Genomic DNA, 19,053 nt, shown 5'->3' with positions numbered 1-19,053 from the left:
ATCAGAGGAAACTATAGACATAGTTTAATCTTTGTCATGAATCATGCTTTGAAATTTAAATAGATTTATATTTTAGAGAAACTGTCCAAGTGGTAAACACGTGATTCAATTATAACTTATTGTTATTTGGAATAGATGATATTGTAAAATATTCCCTTAGTCCAAACCTAGTCAATAGAGAATACTCTATTTTTACTCTATTTTTACTCCTATTTTACTCCTATTTTTAAAGGATAGAGAATACTCTATCCTTTAAAAAATCTTAAAAATAATCGACTCATACTAGTTTTCAAATGAAAAGAAATACTAATCATGGTAAATCTGTTTCTCCTAGATGATGCCAATGAAGTACAATTTCCATAGTCATTTATAAAACAGACATAATATAAAAGTTTTTTTTTATTCTACTTTAACCATGTTTTTTCAACATTAAACGTGTTTATGTACCTAAGTAATCTGGACTGCAAGGAAAAAGCAATTCTTAAAAAAGATAATCTCAAACAGAAGGAGAACTACAGTGCTGGTTTCCAGAAATAAGAAAAATCTGACAACAATTTCAGGAAATCTTCCTTTCATATAGTCTCTTTGTGTACCTAAAATTAGCACCAATACTCCAGAAATAGTGAAATAATAAGATGGTTTGTAAGTGATGACAGCTTTGGTCAGGACTGACAGCAATAGCTAGCTATATAAAAGAGAATCACAAGGCTCCAGGGCAATGCACTTGTACGATATCCAGTAAATACACATCTCAATAATTAGACATACATTGATCTGCTCTTATTAACTGTTAGTCATTCATCCAAAGCTATGTTTTAGTTTAATAATTTCCAAGGATAAGGAATTTGTCCTTTGGTTGTAATTAAGTCTCCAAACCAGACTTAGATACTGTTATCTCAAGGTCTGAGCATCCAGGACAGTAGGCAGAATCATTTCACAAATTGTTTCATTCCCAAAGATAAATTGTTAAAATGTACAGTTCAATTTAACATTAATGGATTGTGCCTTTTGAATAGATCCTGGCCCCACTCATCACCAGGAAGATAAAAAAGCAACTATCCACAGGTTTTAGCTCTGTCTCGGTAAGTGCTTTCTCAGATTTAGTAATGAACTCTTACATGCACCACTTCATTGAAGTTTGTAATAGCTAAACGAGGGTCCCATAGCTCCATCCTCATAAATGAGAGAACTGAGGCTCGAAGAACTTAAGTTCTTTTCCCAGGGCCACACACTTAAGTATCAGAGGGAGAATTCACTCACTCTGCTTAATCCAAGTCTCTGCTTTTTCCAAGGTCCATTTTAAAAATCTCTTTTATATTTTAAAACAAAGAAAGAAAGATGACAGGACATTGGAGAGTAGGAAGGGATAAAGGGCACAGCCTATATCAGTGGGAGTTGGACACTGCATCAGCTGTATGGGCATACATGAAAGCACTGAAGATGGAAAAAAGTAGGGATCCCCAGGCTTTCAGTTTTACCAGCTGCCTCATGCCATCACTTTTGGCTAAGTACTAACCTGTTCTGAACCACAATTCTTTTTTCCTTTCCTGAGAGGCCAAAGGGGTGATTTTTTCTCAGGTGGTGGTAGTTACTATTGTTTTAGATCACCTTTCTCCCAATCCCTGAAGTATATCAGTCTAATTCGGGGTAGAGGGAAAGTAGCTTGTTCCAGAAAGCGGGCAGATGAGCAGGCAGGGAGGGAAATAACCAGTCTGATTTTGCTTTGATTTCCGTTTCAAGTCCTGTAATGACAGATCTCACTCCAGTGCAGTATGTTTTGGAAATATACTTAAAAGGGATATGTGATTGTTTTTACGTACATTTTAAATGTTGACTAATAAAAGGCAAATATCAGAAGAAGAGTTTAATATAGCACTTTTAAACCTTTTAGTATACTAAGGCATCTGTGACCTGCTAAAATCTAATTATTTCCCCAACACCCTTTGGAATTGTTCAGAAAGATGTAGTAGTTTCTAACTGGTGCATTAGGCATCTGGCCTGACTTCACAGAAGTAGAGATAGCTGAATGTGCACTCTCTCTATATATTTTATTAATATCCCATAGGCTCATGTTAAGATTTAGTACTGATATGCCCTGACATGTATCACTACCTGTTGACAGGGAAAATAAATAAAAAAAAAAAAAAAAAAAAAAAAAAAAAAATGGGGTAGACTTGAGAGGGTCTACAAATAGAAAATCTTTAAAAGATGTTTTGGCAATTTAAACAGAAACTCTGGTTTAAAAAAGAAAAGAAGAGAAGAGAAGAGAAAAAACAGCTTCAAGTTTATAAATTTATAAACCATGCCCAAGTTTCAGCATGCCAAATCCTTTGAAAATGAGCTAACCTCTAGAATCCACTCCTTCCTTCTCAAACTAACAGTGCCCAACCTTCCCCTGGGCCATACCCTCTCCTCCATTCTTAACCATATATTTGAGTAGGGGGCTTAATTACGCTCACTGACATATCCCCCCACCTTTCCGTAATAGGTTCAGAAATGAGAGAAATTGAATCACAGGGTTATGTGCAGGAGCTTCTGGAAGTGGCCTCTCTTCCCTTAAACACTGTAATATGGGAATGTGATATGTGGAACTGTTAGAGCCTAAGGGAAAAGCCTGGAGCTGCCAAGGGTCCACTACATATAGCCTGAGGAGTCTGCCAACACTGAACAAGGCCAAACATTATGAGCCAGAGAGAAACTCTAACTTTGTTGACATATTTTAAGCCACTGTATCAAGCTTTACCGAAAGCCAGACCATACATTTGAACTTCTCAGTTATATGAACCAAAGATTCGAATTGTTGATTAGACAATGAGGCTTGGATTTTAAGTCACCTGCAACCAAAAAATTCCCAAGTATATTATAATAGCCCAAGGCATTTAATATACCAAAAGCCTGAGTTGGGTTTTTTGCTTGTTTTTTTACCCAAATTTGAAGACTTAATTCCCATGAAAAATGTTGAGTAGAAGAAAAATCATCCAGAAATGTTTCTTTCTAAGACTTAAAACGAATTTAATACATGCTAAGATTAAATCACAAATAGCACAGTTGGAAGTGGTTTGGTGGATCATCTAGTCCTACCGGCTTCTTTTATAGGGATGTTCAATGAATCTGTATAGAGTGAATGAATGAATGAAGAAGGAGTGAATGAGGTATGTTAAGTCTAGATAGGTTAGAATTCCTGAATTAAACTGTTCCCTAGAATAATATGTATTAGAGTCACTTTCAGCTGGGAGTTTATACTAAAAGAGATTTGATTTGTTGTTATTGTTGTTTTCATTTGCATACACAAGTAAATGGCAGAGCCTGGGAAACCTGATTCCAAATCCAATCTCCCCTATTCTCCCCCAAAGAACATCTCATATCCTCTCACAAAAACAGAAAAACACAAAGTCCTTTGATATGACCAGTTTAGAGTTTTACAACTAGGATATGCTACTGGAGTTCATTTTTAATCCAGCTGTTTACAATCTGGAATGTATTTTCTCATGTACACTGTTGGATTCACGCACTAGCCCACAAAACAAATGAAACACAACCTAAAACTCTACTATAACTCAATTAAATTCTAAACCCTGGGAACATAAGGGTATGAAATGCATGAGGACAACAGAAAAAAAAAAAAAATCAACACGAAAATCTCCTATTTGCTTACCTCTTCCCCCATTTCCTTGCTACAGAACCACTTCAAAGGGAAATTTAGAAGAGTGTGAAAAAGCTATCATGGCTGTCTCCTATTTGCACACTCTTACTTGTGTATCTCCCTTTGTGCACTCTTCTACTTCTTAATGTGCCTTTTTTCCAGGTATTCAGATGCCCTCATCTTAATAATGGCAGCTACCATTCACTGTGTACTTACTATGAGTCAGGCACTGAGCTAATAAACTCAGAAAGATTTAGCAATTTGTCTACTGTCATGTAGCAAAGCCAAGATGGAGTCCGGGTATGCTAGACTCTGAAGCCCATGACCTTTAAACATTAGATTACACTAATTCTTCCTCTCTGAGCTGAGTCCTCTCTGCTGTAAGAATCAGTTCCTCCTTTCCTATCACAGCCTAAAGGGCATCAGGCTGAAAACTGCTTGTCTTCCTTCTCCTCCAACCAGCACAGTCATCCTTTTATTACAGCTAATCTCCTTTAAGTAACAAAGAAGGAAAACAATCTATAGTTACTCAGGGTAACTCTTAATCTTTCCAGAGGCAGTACTTACTATTATTATTCACCTCCACTGGCAGAATTCAGCCAGCTGATAAAAGTAGGAATTTAAAAAAAAAGAAACAAAGAAAGAAAGGAAGAAACAAAGAAAGAAAGAAAGAAAGAAAGAAAGAAAGAAAGAAAGAAGAGCAAAACATGGAAGCAACAAAAGAGTATACATTTTTGGACAGGGTAGGATGATAGAGACTATCTTAAGAGTTTACCTCCAAAGTCAGTACCTTTAGTAGATCATATATACAATATATCTACTCTATTAGATTATATTTTCACAATCTCTTGCCTTCTTCTATGTTTTAATCCACATTAAAAAAAAAAAAAAGAAACAGTACATAATTGGCATTCAATTATTTCCTGTTGCCTTTATTCACCATGCGATAAAACCAAAGCCCAGAGCACATAATACGAAGTCATATCACCAATGGCAGCTTAGGGAATGGAAACCTCAGAACTCCTAACTCCCAGGCAACTATGCCACCTTCTAGGTACTTATAACCAAAATTGCCCATTTATCTTTCTTTTCTGTTTAAGGTCTGCCTGAATGGAGACAAAACTGATTAAATATGGATATGAATATACAGTAATCTGGCCAAAGCAAAAACTCCTTTTTAAATATAAACAACTGCCATCTGAAAAGAGCCTCTAGAAAGACTTATTTCATAAAATAATCTAATCCATGTATTTGTTTTGCAGTAATAGAAGAAAATTCACCATTTAGTGAGAGATTATTCCCACCTTCCTTTCCTCCAAAAATTCAGCAGTTGCATCTCAGTTTAAGTTGTGTTACCTAACATTTTTAAGAAATTGTCTTTTTAACAGACATTAGAGTTCTAAAACTCCTGGATTTAATGGGTCTGCCCTCAGTGGCCAGCAAAAGTACAATCACAGAACAATAAGGGTCAATATACCTCTAATTGAGGTTTCACCATCTACTTTGATATCACCCATTCTTGGAGGGGAACTCAGAAGGTCAAACTGTTATCAAAGAAGCATAAGAATAGATAAACTAAATGAAGCTAATGAAGAGACTATAATCAAATACTCCTGGGAAAGACAATCAGCTGGCCTCCTTCAGAAACAGACATTCATAGGAACTTTTTAAAAAGCACAAAAGACAACATTGTAAGCCTTTAAGAATAAAGCATATAATATTAGTTTAAGGAAATTGCCTTCCAGGTAAATCTAAAAGCAAAATATTCCCCAGCAACAATAAAAAGTGAAATGAACTTAGTGGAAAACTATGGCCCCAAAGCAATTGTTGACCAAACAGAAGAAATCAGTCTATGAAAATCATAATTGAATATGAATGTCTATAATTCTGATAATTAGACATACACATTCAATTGTCCAGTGTTTATTCGTGTACCAAAATTAAAATAAAATCATTTTAATATAAGCAAAACCACCCTGAAAGGTTTTTCTTAAGATGTTTACATTTTAGTCCATATTTAGAGCAGCAAAAATATATCAGAAAGGAAAAGACTCTATTTAATTTTTCTAAAACTTTTCATTTTAGGGAGGGCTCCCTAATTATGAAAAACCTAATATCTACTAGGTTCAAAGGAGATGGACAAATAGTGGAAGTATGTGAAAAATAGTTTCATTTCTTAAAACATATACAGAACAATAAATTACTCATTACTTCTAGAAAAAAGGACTAGTTACTTTCAAAGTTCTTTACCATTTGGCATGCCTGTTCCCCTTCCCTTAAATAAATCAGTTATTCATTTGAACCTGCCTTCTACTCATTTGTCAAATAAATATTCACAGTTAGAGTTAAGAGCCTTCAAAATTCCAATGCTATTGGAACTAATCAATAATGAAAATAATATGATTTTTGGTTAATTTTTTAATACACATAGTTCAAAAATTAAAAAAACCTAAGTGTTTCTACTATGATCTTATAAGTATCCTTCTAACATGCTCGTATTTTTTTTAATAAGCTTGCTACCACTACCTTGCTGTGTTAAACTTTAGAAAACGTTGAGATTCCAAAGGCCGGCCTACAAACCAAATGGCATCCCCGCTTTGGCAGGCTGAGCGCCTCATTTTGGCTTCTCTCACTCCCTCTAGCGTTCGCAAAGCTCATCTGTCTGATTATCCAGTTACCTCACTGAACAAGAGCTCGGCTAAGTCCTGCCCATCTATGACATCACCCCTTCTTCAACCACTGCGAGGTGAAGCTTTAACTTCAGACTTGGAGGTGGGCTGTGTGCAGTAAACTGGAATGCTCTCCCTCACTCACTCCTCAGTGTAGGAGTGATCCGAAGCAGGACAAGCTCTGCCTGCAGCTGCTGTTGGCTTTGTGTGGACTGGACGCGGAGCTTGGGAGAGGGGGGAGGGTTATTACTCCAGTTCACAGTCAGTGGAATTACAGCTATAGCGGCAGTATACATGGGATTGCTTTTTCTCGTCTTCCTGGTAAGTGTTTCCCATGTTTTTCCTTAAGATTGTCCCAGAAAGTTTGCTTGGTTTTACTCTGTAGACAGAAATGAGTTGGTACTGTGAGGCATCCAAATATGAACGTTTGCTCTGTCACCAGTAAGAGCAAAATATGTGTGTGCGAGCCAGCAAGGAAAAATTGGGCTATACAGACAAATGCAAGAAGTTTCTTAAAACCTTCTTTCATTCAAAAGTAATAATTAATAGCTATTTTCTGCCTTGTATAGTTGCTATTTGTATAAGAGCCTTATGGAAAACATTAGGTTGGAAAGTTAAACGTTATATATTGAAGAATACAAGGCAGATTTTTTTTCACAGAGAGGAAAGCAAAAGGTCTTGCTAACTTGGTGTGTACTGTATGTGTGGTATGATCACCAATTGCTGTTTTTACAACTGTGAAAGAAAATCAATAATCCCTCTGCCCATGAGTACGCAGTACATGAAAAGCATACATCTTGCTCACAGCTAGCTGAGCTACTCCGGGAGACTTCTGTGCCTCTGTAAGGATTAACAGCTACACCTAGATTTTAAAGCTTGCACTGCTATCCTGCCAGAGCTGCTTCAAGCATTTCAGGCTTGCAAATCTCAACTAGTGACTTCAGCTCAGAGGAAGGGGGAGACTTTCTTCCAAACCATACCCCCGCTCCAGGAGAATGCCAAAATCCATTGCTTGGGCAAATGTAGTATGTGACTAGCATAGTAATTGGCAAAGCCTACTCAGAAAAACTAACAAAGCTCAGCGTGGAAGCAAGCGGTGCCTGATGTATGCAGTGAGTTCGGGGTGGCAAGAGGAACAAAAATTAGTAGAGCCCTCATCAAGTGGGATGCGCAGAGTATCCACTCACTTGCAACTTACAAGAGCAAAATTTTATATTGAAAGAAATGCTTTCATACAGCAAAGCTTCCAAACAGTAGTTAAATATATCTTCTAAAAAAATGTTTTTTTTTTTTTTCCCAGTGAATTAGGTCTGAAACAAAATGGTTGCATAGAGGTAAAAAGTGCAACAGGCCTATATTTTCTCAACATCTGGGGGTTGATATTTGATTGATTATTTTATCTATTTATTTAAAATAAAAAAAAAAGCCTTGATATTTGCCAATTATGGAACCAAATCCTCTAATGGCTTTAACAATTAGCTATTTTAAATTTTCTTAAATCTATCTGTTCTAAAATGCACATATATGTTATTTTATTAGCAGGAAACAACATGAATAAATTAGCCACTAGAAAAGTGCTTCAGATGTAGCAATGCCTTTCATTTATCCCGAACCGCATACAAATATCCTGACTAGCTTGAAACATAAAGAATTAATTTGTCTGTTTTAAGACAGAACCATTTATGCTTGCCCCAAAGTGACAGATGATTGATTGATACTCATCTCTTCTGAAATGAGTAAAGAAAGAAATCCATCCTTTAAAAGTACCACAAAATATTAATACTACCATTACTACCAATATTAATAATAACATACCAGGATTTAGTCTCTAAGAAGATTATCAGAGACATTCTACTTAGTTTGCAAATATGTGTGTACACAACACATATACATATACACACACTTTCACACGTACATATGTTTATTAGCCTGAAATAAAAAACAAGGTTACAAAAACGTGATTGTATGAATTTAAGTAGGAAAATCTCATCCATTTTTTTTTAATAGAGCACTGCCAAAACACATCAAATCCAGGAATCAGCAAAGATATTATTGAATGAATAAACATAATGAATTCATTAATCTTGCTCTTGTTAATACTAACCATCAGTTATTAATTGGGCTTTTCATTTCTCTGCACCCCCTTTTAAATCAATTTTGATTAGGTTCAAATGCCTAACTCAACACTCCTTAAACATTAAAGCTTGTGAAATACATAACTGGGCAACAAATAAAGTTTTTACAAAAAGAAGAACAACAGTAAGAAAATTTGTCATAACTGAATGTAGCCGCAAAATAGAAGGTATGTTTCTTTTGCTTTCAAGTGTTAATTAAGGAGCCTCCAATTCTATCAAAACTTTTTCAGAGCTAAATGAAGCGGTGTGAAATAAATTTGGTTGAAATCTTGTGGCTGTCAGACTTTGTTAGCAAGCTATTAATTATCTTTACCCCAGTTTCTTCTCTAGACTATATTGCCCAATCAAATAGAAACTCCAATTATGTTCAGCATCTCCTGCCTAGGGACACCAGACCCTAATGAACACTCAGTGTCTCCAGATGAAAAATACAATTATCAGCTTTAAACATGCAAGTGCACTGCAGAGAGATTTGTCTGTGCTTTTCTTGGCCACACACCCTAAGGCTTCCTCCTCTTTCTGGATTATTTTGAGCAATTTAAAACCCTACAAAAATCAGTAGCAGAGAACTTGCCTTGTATTAACCTTATATGAATGTTTTTTCTTCCTGCTTTTTATTTTTGATGTTATACCAATACTAAATTAAATCTGGTCAGTTAAAGAAAAATTTCAGTGGATCTTAACTTTTCCCCCCTTTATTAAGGTGGGTGGGCTGCATAACAAAGAATGTGATTAATGGCAAGATGCAGAGCTAACTTAAAAATTCTGAATTAAATCACCTTAAATATTTTTATTCAGTCAGTGTATTTATAGCATTATAAATAATTGTTGAAAGTCAAATGAAGACTACCATAAATGACATCGATGAGGGAAATGAAATTCAGTAATTTTTCAAAGGCTGTAATTTCTTCCCTCCTTTTCCCTTCAGTCCCCTTTCCCTCCCACCCCCCACCTTTTGCCCTAGAGGCCTTCACTGTTCTTCTCAACGGGAGGCTTTGTTGTAATTAAACCAGAGAAAAACTGGCCGGCAGCAGCCAACATCTGACTTGCGGCTTCTGAAAGCACTGTTCTGGTAGAGTGTACCACCCCCCAGTGGGCAAAAACTCTACAGTAAATCTCTCAGCAATATTAATTCTCAAAACTGCCTTTTCCTATTCAGAGCATAAAAACGGCTGTTTGTCGACTTCTTCTAACATTCCACCATTTCAGAACTTATCATAAGTCAACAACCCAATTTCCAACGAGACGGTTTGTAAATGTCTTCTGGAAAAAAGCCTTCTTCCTCTTAAGAATCAATATAGGAATATACATTTCAAAAAGCATTTTCCAGTTTCAGACTGCAAATCAACATCACTAAATTTGGTGAGACATGACACCAAAAAAGAGTTTGGAAAGCCATGTTTACATTGCATAGAAGAGCAGGTTTCAGCACTTTGACTTGTCTATTGACAAGAACTCCAGAGAAAACAGATTTTAAGTAAAAGAGGAATGAAATATAATGTAAGCAGCACCTAAAGTTGCATTTGTTTTGCATATGCATTATCTTTTTCCTAGACTCAAAATTAAATGTCAGGAATGTATAAAAAGCTCTCTCCAGGTATTAGTCTCCTTAAATGAGAGGAGAGAGAAATTGCTCTCACTTGATGAGACAATGACAGCTTTTGTTCTTTATTCTTTCACTTTTCATGTGCACAAATTACCGTGGCAACTTTGAAAAGAAAACCCACAGACCACATTTGGTTAAATACTATTTTTAAAAAGTGTGCCACTGGACTGTGGATTGATCAGTTTATGTGTTGTTGATTTTCTTCCTCTTCATTTGCTTTACATCAGTAATACCCTACTCTGAAACGAAAAAAAAAAAAAAGTGTTTTATGATTTGAGATGTTCTCACCAACGAGCACAGTGCTTGGCGCACAGTAGACCCAAACATTTGTTGTATTAGTGTATAGAAACTTGAATACTAGAAATTTAAAGCACATCTACCAAACTGTACTCACAACTCTGAAAAAGGAGCTTTAAAGTTTGCAATGGGAAAACATTTGTGATTTTAATAGGTACAGTTTTAAGTGCAATTGCTCAAAGGTCAATGCAAACGTAAAACATGTTCCCTGCCCCAAGCCCTCTTCTGCTCACATTTACCTCCCTCTAAATTCATGTCTTACTCATTCACACAAGTCTTGGTTCTCCAATTCATTTGATCTGGATTTAAATATGACAAAAGGAAAAAGCATTCACTATGATGAAAGATAACATCCTAGTTTGCCTTTTTCTTTTAAGGATGCTTGATTTAACTTTAAAAACCAAAATAAATGAAGCAGAATTGGATTCACTTATCACAAGCCTATGGAGAGAAAAGAACCAATAACATAAAAGGACAAAGTAAAAATCCTTTGCTTTGGAACTTTTATCCTCAGTTTTACATAAATAAAACACAACGTCTTCAGACTAGAAAATAGTCTAGATAAAACCAAGTCTGAAAAGGCACGGTTGCTTCTCTGCTGCTCAGCAAACCCTTCAGACTTCATGGCTCTCAAGAGGGGACTTAGAGGTCCTTCTGCTTGCCTGGCATTAAACAAAAGAATTGGAACTTTCCTGAAATCTGATGATCGTGGAAAATTTAACTACCAGTCAGGCTGCTTAGAAAGCATTTTGCTGTCACTATCAACTAACCTGATGTACTCCAGTTGTTCAGTTTAACCGTATATGTAGCTTATTTTAAATACCATTTGTCTTTACAAAGACTTGGCATTCACAGGTTGATCATTTTGTTGTGCTTTCAAAAAACATTTTAAGCCTTCATAAATAAATTACTTTCCAAAACTCTATGATTATATAAATTCCAATTTACCTAGAAATATTCACAGACTTGGGTAAGTCCGATTAAGCATGTGCTTTCTTCAACCTCAAGGTTTTATTTAAATAATAACACAATTAACTTGGATTAAAAATTCTTTTAGATTTAAAAAAAATTTTTTGAGCTCCCATTAAGATAGGATTATGTGAAGAAAATCATTAAAAAGAATCTTTACTAAAATCTCAAAAAACTCTGTACTCAATATAAGATTTTTTGAAAATAAGCCATGATTTCAAATCAATTTAAATCAAAGGCAACAAATAAAGGATTTAGGAAGTTACCAACATATAATCTTAATCTAAGTGATCAAAACATGAGAATACCTTCTCATTTCAAACATTCCCACCTCTAACATATTGTAGTAGCAGGGAAGAAATCATATAAACATGTACATTGCCTCAAATCCTTGACTGTATGTAAATACCAGTTTTCTATTCAGATAAAACTTCTTAAATTATATTAGTTTTCTTAAAATATCTCAAAAAGATAGTATCCTTACTATTTAATACTTTCTTACATCATAGAACTAAACTGGAGGCTTTTCACAGACCTGATGATTACATTATAAATGCAATTTTCTTTTAACTCCACAATTTTTCTGTATTAGAAGAAACTGAAGAGAAAGATCCCTGTTAAAAATCTGATTTATCCGTGAGGTGATTATGTTGTTCTTTTTGTCACAGTTTTAAATGCTATATGCTTAGTAATGATTCCATTAAAAAATAGTTTTAAAACATTTCTTTGAGTAACCAGAGGTCCATTTATGTTTTTCCCCAAGTTACCCCAATAACAATATTTTTCTAAAAGATGGATTACTTTTTGTTCAGAAGTAATGGCCTCTTTTCCAGTCTATGCAGACATAAAGACTTCTGAAGTTGATGTTGTGGAAACCTGGTCATAGTGTCCATACCAGTGGAGCTCATTTTTCTTGTTACCATTCACAATCAACTACAGTTTCTCTATGTGCGCGACTGTAGAACCAGCTCAGAAAAAGGAAAGTGTAAGCACTGGGGGCAGCATCGCTTATTTTAGATAGATTATTATAGCCTTTAATATGCAAAGCAAAACAAAACAAAATTGGCTATCACTATAGTTTCAAATTTAAAAGGGAAGGGAAGGAAAAGATATAAAACATAAACTATAAAACACAATCAAACACAAATTGAACTGTTCTGAGGTTAAGTAAAAGGAGAAGGAATTTGTGAGGGAATCTTCATTTCTAAGAGTATTCTCTCCAGAGAAAGGTGCTTTTTATTTTTGCCTTTAGTTTTAATGCAACTTGGGGTGAAGAGAAATGACATTTTACAAGAATTTAATGAGATTTAAGGCTTTCTGTTAATCCCACATTATTACCACTATTGTACTAATGGCAATGTGAGTTTGCCTATCAAACAGAGCAAAGGAAGCAGTTTTACAGATGTAAAACCAGAAAAATAAACAAATTATTCTTCTTTTCACACCATTTTAGGTTTCTTTTTTTTTTTCTTCTGGGTTAAAAAGGTGAAAATCAATACATATTCTTAGAGCTTGATTTCATAACACATTTAAATACAAGCTTTATCACTAGTTATCATTATGAGCATCTTGGACATACTCTAGGCTAACCTGACTTGAGGAACAATCGGTTCTTAAATCCTCATTCATCAGATTCATCTCCTCAAATATAGAGTGTGTTGTGGCATGTGACAAATGCCTGACTACTGGTAACATTTTAAGCAGGTTCTCATCAGTGATTTTTTATAATAGTTTTTAATTAGTTTCAAATACAATTTAACAAAAGTAATTGTTTCCTAAACTTAAATTAACCACATTATTTTAAATGTTGAATAATTTTCAAGCTCAGAAAACATTTACAGCAGATACTTTTTAAAATAACTTTGTAATCATAATTTCAACAACTTGGTTTTTCATTTTCATATTCCACAAAAGCAAAAGTTTTCAAGAAAATACACCATTGAAATTCAACAATAATGAGCAAAGCCCTAAATGCATCACAGTAAAACCCCACTTTAAACAATAAGTCATTTAAACTTTCCTTTGTGGGCACTTTGCAATATCCACTAGAGACTACTTTATCCATCTGCAAACTGCTATTTTTGTTTCAAGTTGCTTAAATAATAAATTAAATGAATCTGTAATTTTTTTAAGTCTCCTTCTGTTAACGCATTCTATGATATGGTTGGTATTTCGTGGCAAACTAAAAGAAACTGAATTTTCAAGTAGAACCAGAAACACAAATTTTGGCCTTAACATTCACTGCCAGTAGCATTTGAATTCTGGAACAGATGCTATCCTTGTTGGATGCTAGGTAATTACTAGGGGAGAAGCAAATTATTTCTACTGTAAGTCCTTAATTTCAGGGTCAAGTATTTCCATGACACCCTAATGTTCCCTACATATACAGAAAGCCTCTGAGTAGGTCATCCTGCATAAAAGATACTGATGCTACATACTTCCCCACCTCCACCCCAAAAAATCTTCATGGATATTAGATAATGGACAAAGCAGTCATCATTAAAATCACTGGTTTCTTTGGTGAAGCCTTAAGTCTTCTTTCAGAAATGACAAATAAACTTACTGGAAATTGGCATGTTCATGTTTGAATCTAGAGAGAAATGCCTTGTCAGATTTTGTTATGCTTTCTGAATGGTCATTATAAGGAGATAGATTGACATAGTGTCCTTTCTTTTCCAAATACAGATTTTTCAAGTTCAGTTTGCTAAAAGAAAATTAAAATTATATTCCCCTAAAAAACTAATAGTAACCTGAACTTCTATGCTACCTTTTGGCCAAGAATACCTGAGTAACTAGAGTTCCGAGATCATCAACTAGTCCTCAGAAATACCTCTAAGGAGAAAGGAGATGAGGTTCACATTCTACAATTGGGAAAATTGAGGCCTACAGGAAGAATTAAACAGGGCACCGAAGAAATCAAAAGAAAAGATTTAAAGCAAACTCCTTTCAATTCTTTAAATTGTAGATTGTATGACTTTGTAAAACCATGTTCAGAAATCTCTTAAAAGTTACCATGGCATTTCTGTCAAAATCCTTGTTACGTATTTGCTCACCTCTTTGTTGTACACTTGTTTTCTTCTTTTCAAACGTTTTATCATTTTATATCTAAGATTTAAAAGAGAACTTCTAAAGATTGACCTGACATGAATTCAAAAGCCATGGAAGGCACTTACTGGTTCTTGAATGACGCTTTGCTTCTGTGTTTAATTCAAAGTGACATTAACAGTTAACAGTAGAAATTATCTGTTTGGTGACAATCTCAACTTCAGCTCCTACTTTATTTGTATAGCAAAATTGCGAAGTAAAAAACAAACAGGTCATCTTATCCTTTTCACCAACTACTATGATGAAAGATTTCTTGCTTAAAGAAAGAACTGTTAAGTTTAAATTTCTAGGAAATCTCTCATATTAAAAGTTCATTATTAATAGTTTATTAAAACCTTTGCTTTCACAGGAGATGCTCATACCCAGTATATTTTAAGGAAGAGAAATGTAAAGGAAATCTAGTATGCTTCCTTTTTTTTTTTCCCCCATGAAGAATATTTGAATTAAGTTTCTATACCTCTTAAAAAAGAATACCTGTTCTTGTATAACGTGACTGCACCAGATATTCTGAGAAAGCAGCAAGAAGCAAAAGCTGGAAATAGCTATTTCACAGCAGGTAATCATACCTCAGGATATAGCTACTGTACAAAGTTTATACTTGGATAATCCTGTATAGGAATAAAGGTGGGGGGTAAATGACTGAAAAACCTATTACTATACAGGCCTTAGCATCATGAATGGCTTTCTTCATGAGGATCTGAAGTTACTATCTCTGACCACATTGCACAGAAGAGCCAATAAGAATTTCAAAGAGAGCAATTTCTACTAAGGGAATTAAGCTACACAAAAAGAACCTTCACACAGAAACTCTATCAGAAAAAAAAAAAAAAAAGTACATAGGAAGCCATGTGTTCTACATAGTAACAGGAAGCTGAATTGTTTCTGGTCCCTACTTTAATGAGCTTGCCCACCATGCTGAACTGCAGCTGGAATGTTCATTGACAACAGCGAGCCTGATCTGGAGGTGTGTGCGGCATAGGATTACTTGAATAAACAGTGAAGAACATTTCCAAGGACTGAACAAGAATTTTTAATTCCCAGCCCCTCATCAGGAAAATAATATATGTGCATTGGATTTTCACTCACGCAAAATTTATTCACATCGTTAAATAAGGTAGGAAAAATATTAAAGTGTTTTATTTTCATGCCTGAAATTATAGAGGCTAATTAATATGTAAAGGTACAGAAGAGCTCATATTACACAGTAGATTAGTACAAATCTATAATTCTCCAGCCATGGGGAAAGTTGAACCATATCCTAGATTAGAACTTGAAGAAAAATAAATGCATTGTGAAACATATTATGAAAGAGAACATAATGAAAAGTTTGCACAAAGCCATTAAGCCATGTAGTGTGAAACATTAAAAAAGGGAAAAGAGTGAGCTAGGTTAATATGAAATGGAATTTTCCACTTAGGTTAGCTGGATGTATTAGCTGTGTATTTTTTTCCTCCCTTAAAATAGATTAAAAAGATTCCTTCTGATTTTCTTGTTAGAAATACCAATGAAACAATTCTTAATATTAATAATCAAAGAAAAATAACATCAATAATCAAAACAAATGAATGGCTTTAGTAGGATTCAGGTCTTAAGAGGTATTTAACTGACTATTCCTTTGAATATTAAGAGGATAGATTTTTTTTTTACTACACATTTCTATACATGTACAGTCTAAGAAGTAGACATCAAATTTTGATTTTTAAAAACAGTAACATTATCTTTAAGTACAGTAAATCATATTCCTATGTTTCAATTCATTATTAATGTTAAGAAAAAATTAGAAAATTGATTAGCTTGGTCAGTGACTGGCTATAGAACTGATATCAAACATTATGAAAGTGCTTTAGAATTCTCAGTAAAACTTTTATATTTAACATTTCAAAAGCAAATGGACTTGGGACATGATATTCTTTAATTAAATACTACAAACATTTAAGGTAAAGAGATTATAGGATGGTGTTCATTGTAAGCTAGTGATAAACCCTAAGCATGCAAAAAAAATTAAAAAGCTGAAAGTGATTACACATTTTAGTTTCCACATATATTTTGAACACTATTTTAAGTATCACAACCTGACTGTTTTCTGTCTTTCTTTTAACTCACTCCATTTTAGGGCTCTGACAGTACCGTGTACAAAGACCTCAACAGTGCTGACCATGATCAGCCCAGCCTGGAGCATCTTCCTCATCTGGACTAAAATTGGGCTGTTCCTTCAGGTGGCACCTCTCTTAGTTATGGCTAAATCCTGCCCATCTGTATGCCGTTGTGATGCAGGTTTCATTTACTGTAATGATCGCTTTCTGACATCCATTCCAACAGGAATACCAGAGGATGCTACAACACTCTACCTTCAGAACAACCAAATAAATAACGCTGGAATTCCTTCAGATTTGAAAAACTTGCTAAAAGTAGAAAGAATATACCTATACCACAACAGTTTAGATGAATTTCCTACCAACCTACCAAAGTATGTAAAAGAGTTACATTTGCAAGAAAATAACATAAGGACTATCACTTATGATTCACTTTCAAAAATTCCCTATCTGGAAGAATTACATTTAGATGATAACTCTGTCTCTGCTGTTAGCATTGAAGAAGGGGCATTCCGAGACAGCAACTATCTCCGACTGCTTTTCCTGTCCCGTAATCACCTCAGCACAATCCCTTGGGGTTTGCCCAGGACTATAGAAGAACTACGCTTGGATGATAATCGCATATCCACTATTTCATCACCATCTCTTCAAGGTCTCACTAGCCTAAAACGCCTGGTTCTGGATGGAAACCTATTGAACAACCACGGTTTAGGTGATAAAGTTTTCTTCAACCTAGTCAACTTAACAGAACTGTCATTGGTGCGGAATTCCCTGACTGCTGCACCAGTAAACCTTCCAGGCACAAACCTGAGGAAGCTTTATCTTCAAGATAACCACATCAATCGGGTGCCCCCAAATGCTTTTTCTTATCTAAGGCAGCTGTATCGACTCGACATGTCCAATAACAACCTAAGTAATTTACCTCAGGGTATCTTTGATGATTTGGACAATATAACCCAACTGATTCTTCGCAACAATCCCTGGTATTGTGGGTGCAAAATGAAATGGGTACGTGACTGGTTACAGTCACTACCTATGAAGGTCAATGTGCGTGGGCTTATGTGCCAAGCCCCAGAAAAAGTTCGGGGGATGGCTATCAAGGACCTTAATGCGGAACTGTTCGATTGTAAGGACAGTGCAGTGGTAAGCACCATTCAGATAACCACTGCAATACCTAACACAGTATATCCTGCTCAAGGACAGTGGCCAGCTCCAGTGACCAAACAACCAGACATTAAGAACCCCAAGCTCACTAAAGATCAGCGAACCACAGGGAGTCCAGCAAGAAAAACAATTATAATTACTGTGAAATCTGTCACCTCTGACACGATTCATATCTCTTGGAAACTTGTCCTACCTATGACTGCTTTAAGACTCAGCTGGCTCAAACTGGGCCATAGCCCAGCATTTGGATCTATAACAGAAACAATCGTAACAGGGGAACGCAATGAATACTTAGTCACAGCCCTGGAGCCTGATTCGCCATATCGAGTCTGCATGGTTCCCATGGAAACCAGTAACCTCTACCTATTTGATGAAGCCCCTGTTTGTATTGAGACTGAAACTGCACCCCTTCGAATGTACAACCCTACAACCACCCTTAATCGAGAGCAAGAGAAAGAACCTTACAAAAACCCCAATTTACCGTTGGCTGCCATCATTGGTGGGGCTGTGGCCCTGGTCACCATTGCCCTTCTTGCTTTAGTGTGCTGGTACGTTCATAGGAACGGATCACTCTTCTCAAGGAACTGTGCGTACAGCAAAGGGAGGAGAAGAAAGGATGACTATGCGGAAGCTGGCACTAAGAAGGACAACTCCATCCTGGAAATCAGGGAGACTTCTTTTCAGATGTTACCAATAAGCAATGAACCAATCTCAAAGGAGGAATTTGTAATACACACCATATTTCCTCCTAATGGAATGAATCTGTACAAAAACAATCACAGTGAAAGCAGTAGTAACCGAAGCTACAGAGACAGTGGTATTCCAGACTCAGATCACTCACACTCATGATGCTGGAGGCCTTGTAGCTGACTGTGTTTCGGTTTTTTTAAACCTAAGGGAGATGATGGTAGGAACCCTGTTCTACTGCAAAACACTGGAAAAAAAGACTGAAAAAAGCAATGTACTGTACATTTGCCATATAATTTATATTTAAGAACTTTTTATTAAAAGTTTCAAATTTCAGGTTACTGCTGCGATTGATGTAGTAGAGATGCCTGAACACAAGTCTATATTTTAGTATTTTTTAGTAATTTGTACTGTATTTTCCTTGCAAATATTGAAGTTATAAACCATTTACTTTGTGTTCTACTGAGTAAGATGACTTGTTGACTGTGAAAGTGAATTTTCTTGCTGTGTTGAACAATCAGGACTGAGTTCACATGAGATCCTTGTAGTATAAGCACAGGCCATTTTTCACTTTGGTATTAATGAAATGTAAAAAAAGAAAACCTGGCTGAATGAGAAAACTTAAAGTTCAAAAAATAGTTATGAAAGAATGTTCCAACTATTAAATTTGTATTATCCCAGTGGT

General features: G+C 35.4%; 2 protein-coding genes across 4 annotated transcripts in view; one reads left to right on the top strand and one right to left on the bottom strand.

The window, feature by feature from the left end:
- The window catches only part of MACROD2 (mono-ADP ribosylhydrolase 2), a 2,036,271-nt gene that overhangs the window by 1,667,404 nt on the left and 349,814 nt on the right, over positions 1–19,053 (bottom strand). The window lies entirely within an intron of this gene.
- FLRT3 (fibronectin leucine rich transmembrane protein 3) lies at positions 6,139–18,751 on the top strand. Of its 3 annotated transcripts, XM_049650088.1 has the most exons (4): positions 6,280–6,633; positions 8,478–8,614; positions 14,774–15,538; positions 16,538–18,751. In XM_049650088.1, the coding sequence occupies exon 4, from the start codon at positions 16,581–16,583 to the stop codon at positions 18,528–18,530; it is 1,950 nt and encodes a 649-aa protein (XP_049506045.1). In that variant the 5' UTR covers positions 6,280–6,633; positions 8,478–8,614; positions 14,774–15,538; positions 16,538–16,580; the 3' UTR covers positions 18,531–18,751. The 3 variants fall into 3 exon arrangements, with proteins under 3 accessions (XP_049506046.1, XP_049506045.1, XP_049506044.1); XM_049650087.1 differs by lacking the exon at positions 8,478–8,614 and having other exon boundaries at positions 6,283–6,633; XM_049650089.1 differs by lacking the exons at positions 8,478–8,614; positions 14,774–15,538 and having other exon boundaries at positions 6,139–6,633.

Source organism: Panthera uncia (assembly GCF_023721935.1).
Source record: "Panthera uncia isolate 11264 chromosome A3 unlocalized genomic scaffold, Puncia_PCG_1.0 HiC_scaffold_11, whole genome shotgun sequence".
NCBI lineage: Eukaryota > Metazoa > Chordata > Mammalia > Carnivora > Felidae > Panthera > Panthera uncia.
The sequence above is the reverse complement of the archived record's forward strand: the minus strand, read 5'-3'. Positions and strand labels throughout refer to the sequence as shown.

Bases quoted from the DNA above. Each gene is read 5' to 3' on its own strand.
- FLRT3 (XM_049650089.1), top strand. From the start codon at position 16,581: ATGATCAGCCCAGCCTGGAGCATCTTCCTCATCTGGACTAAAATTGGG.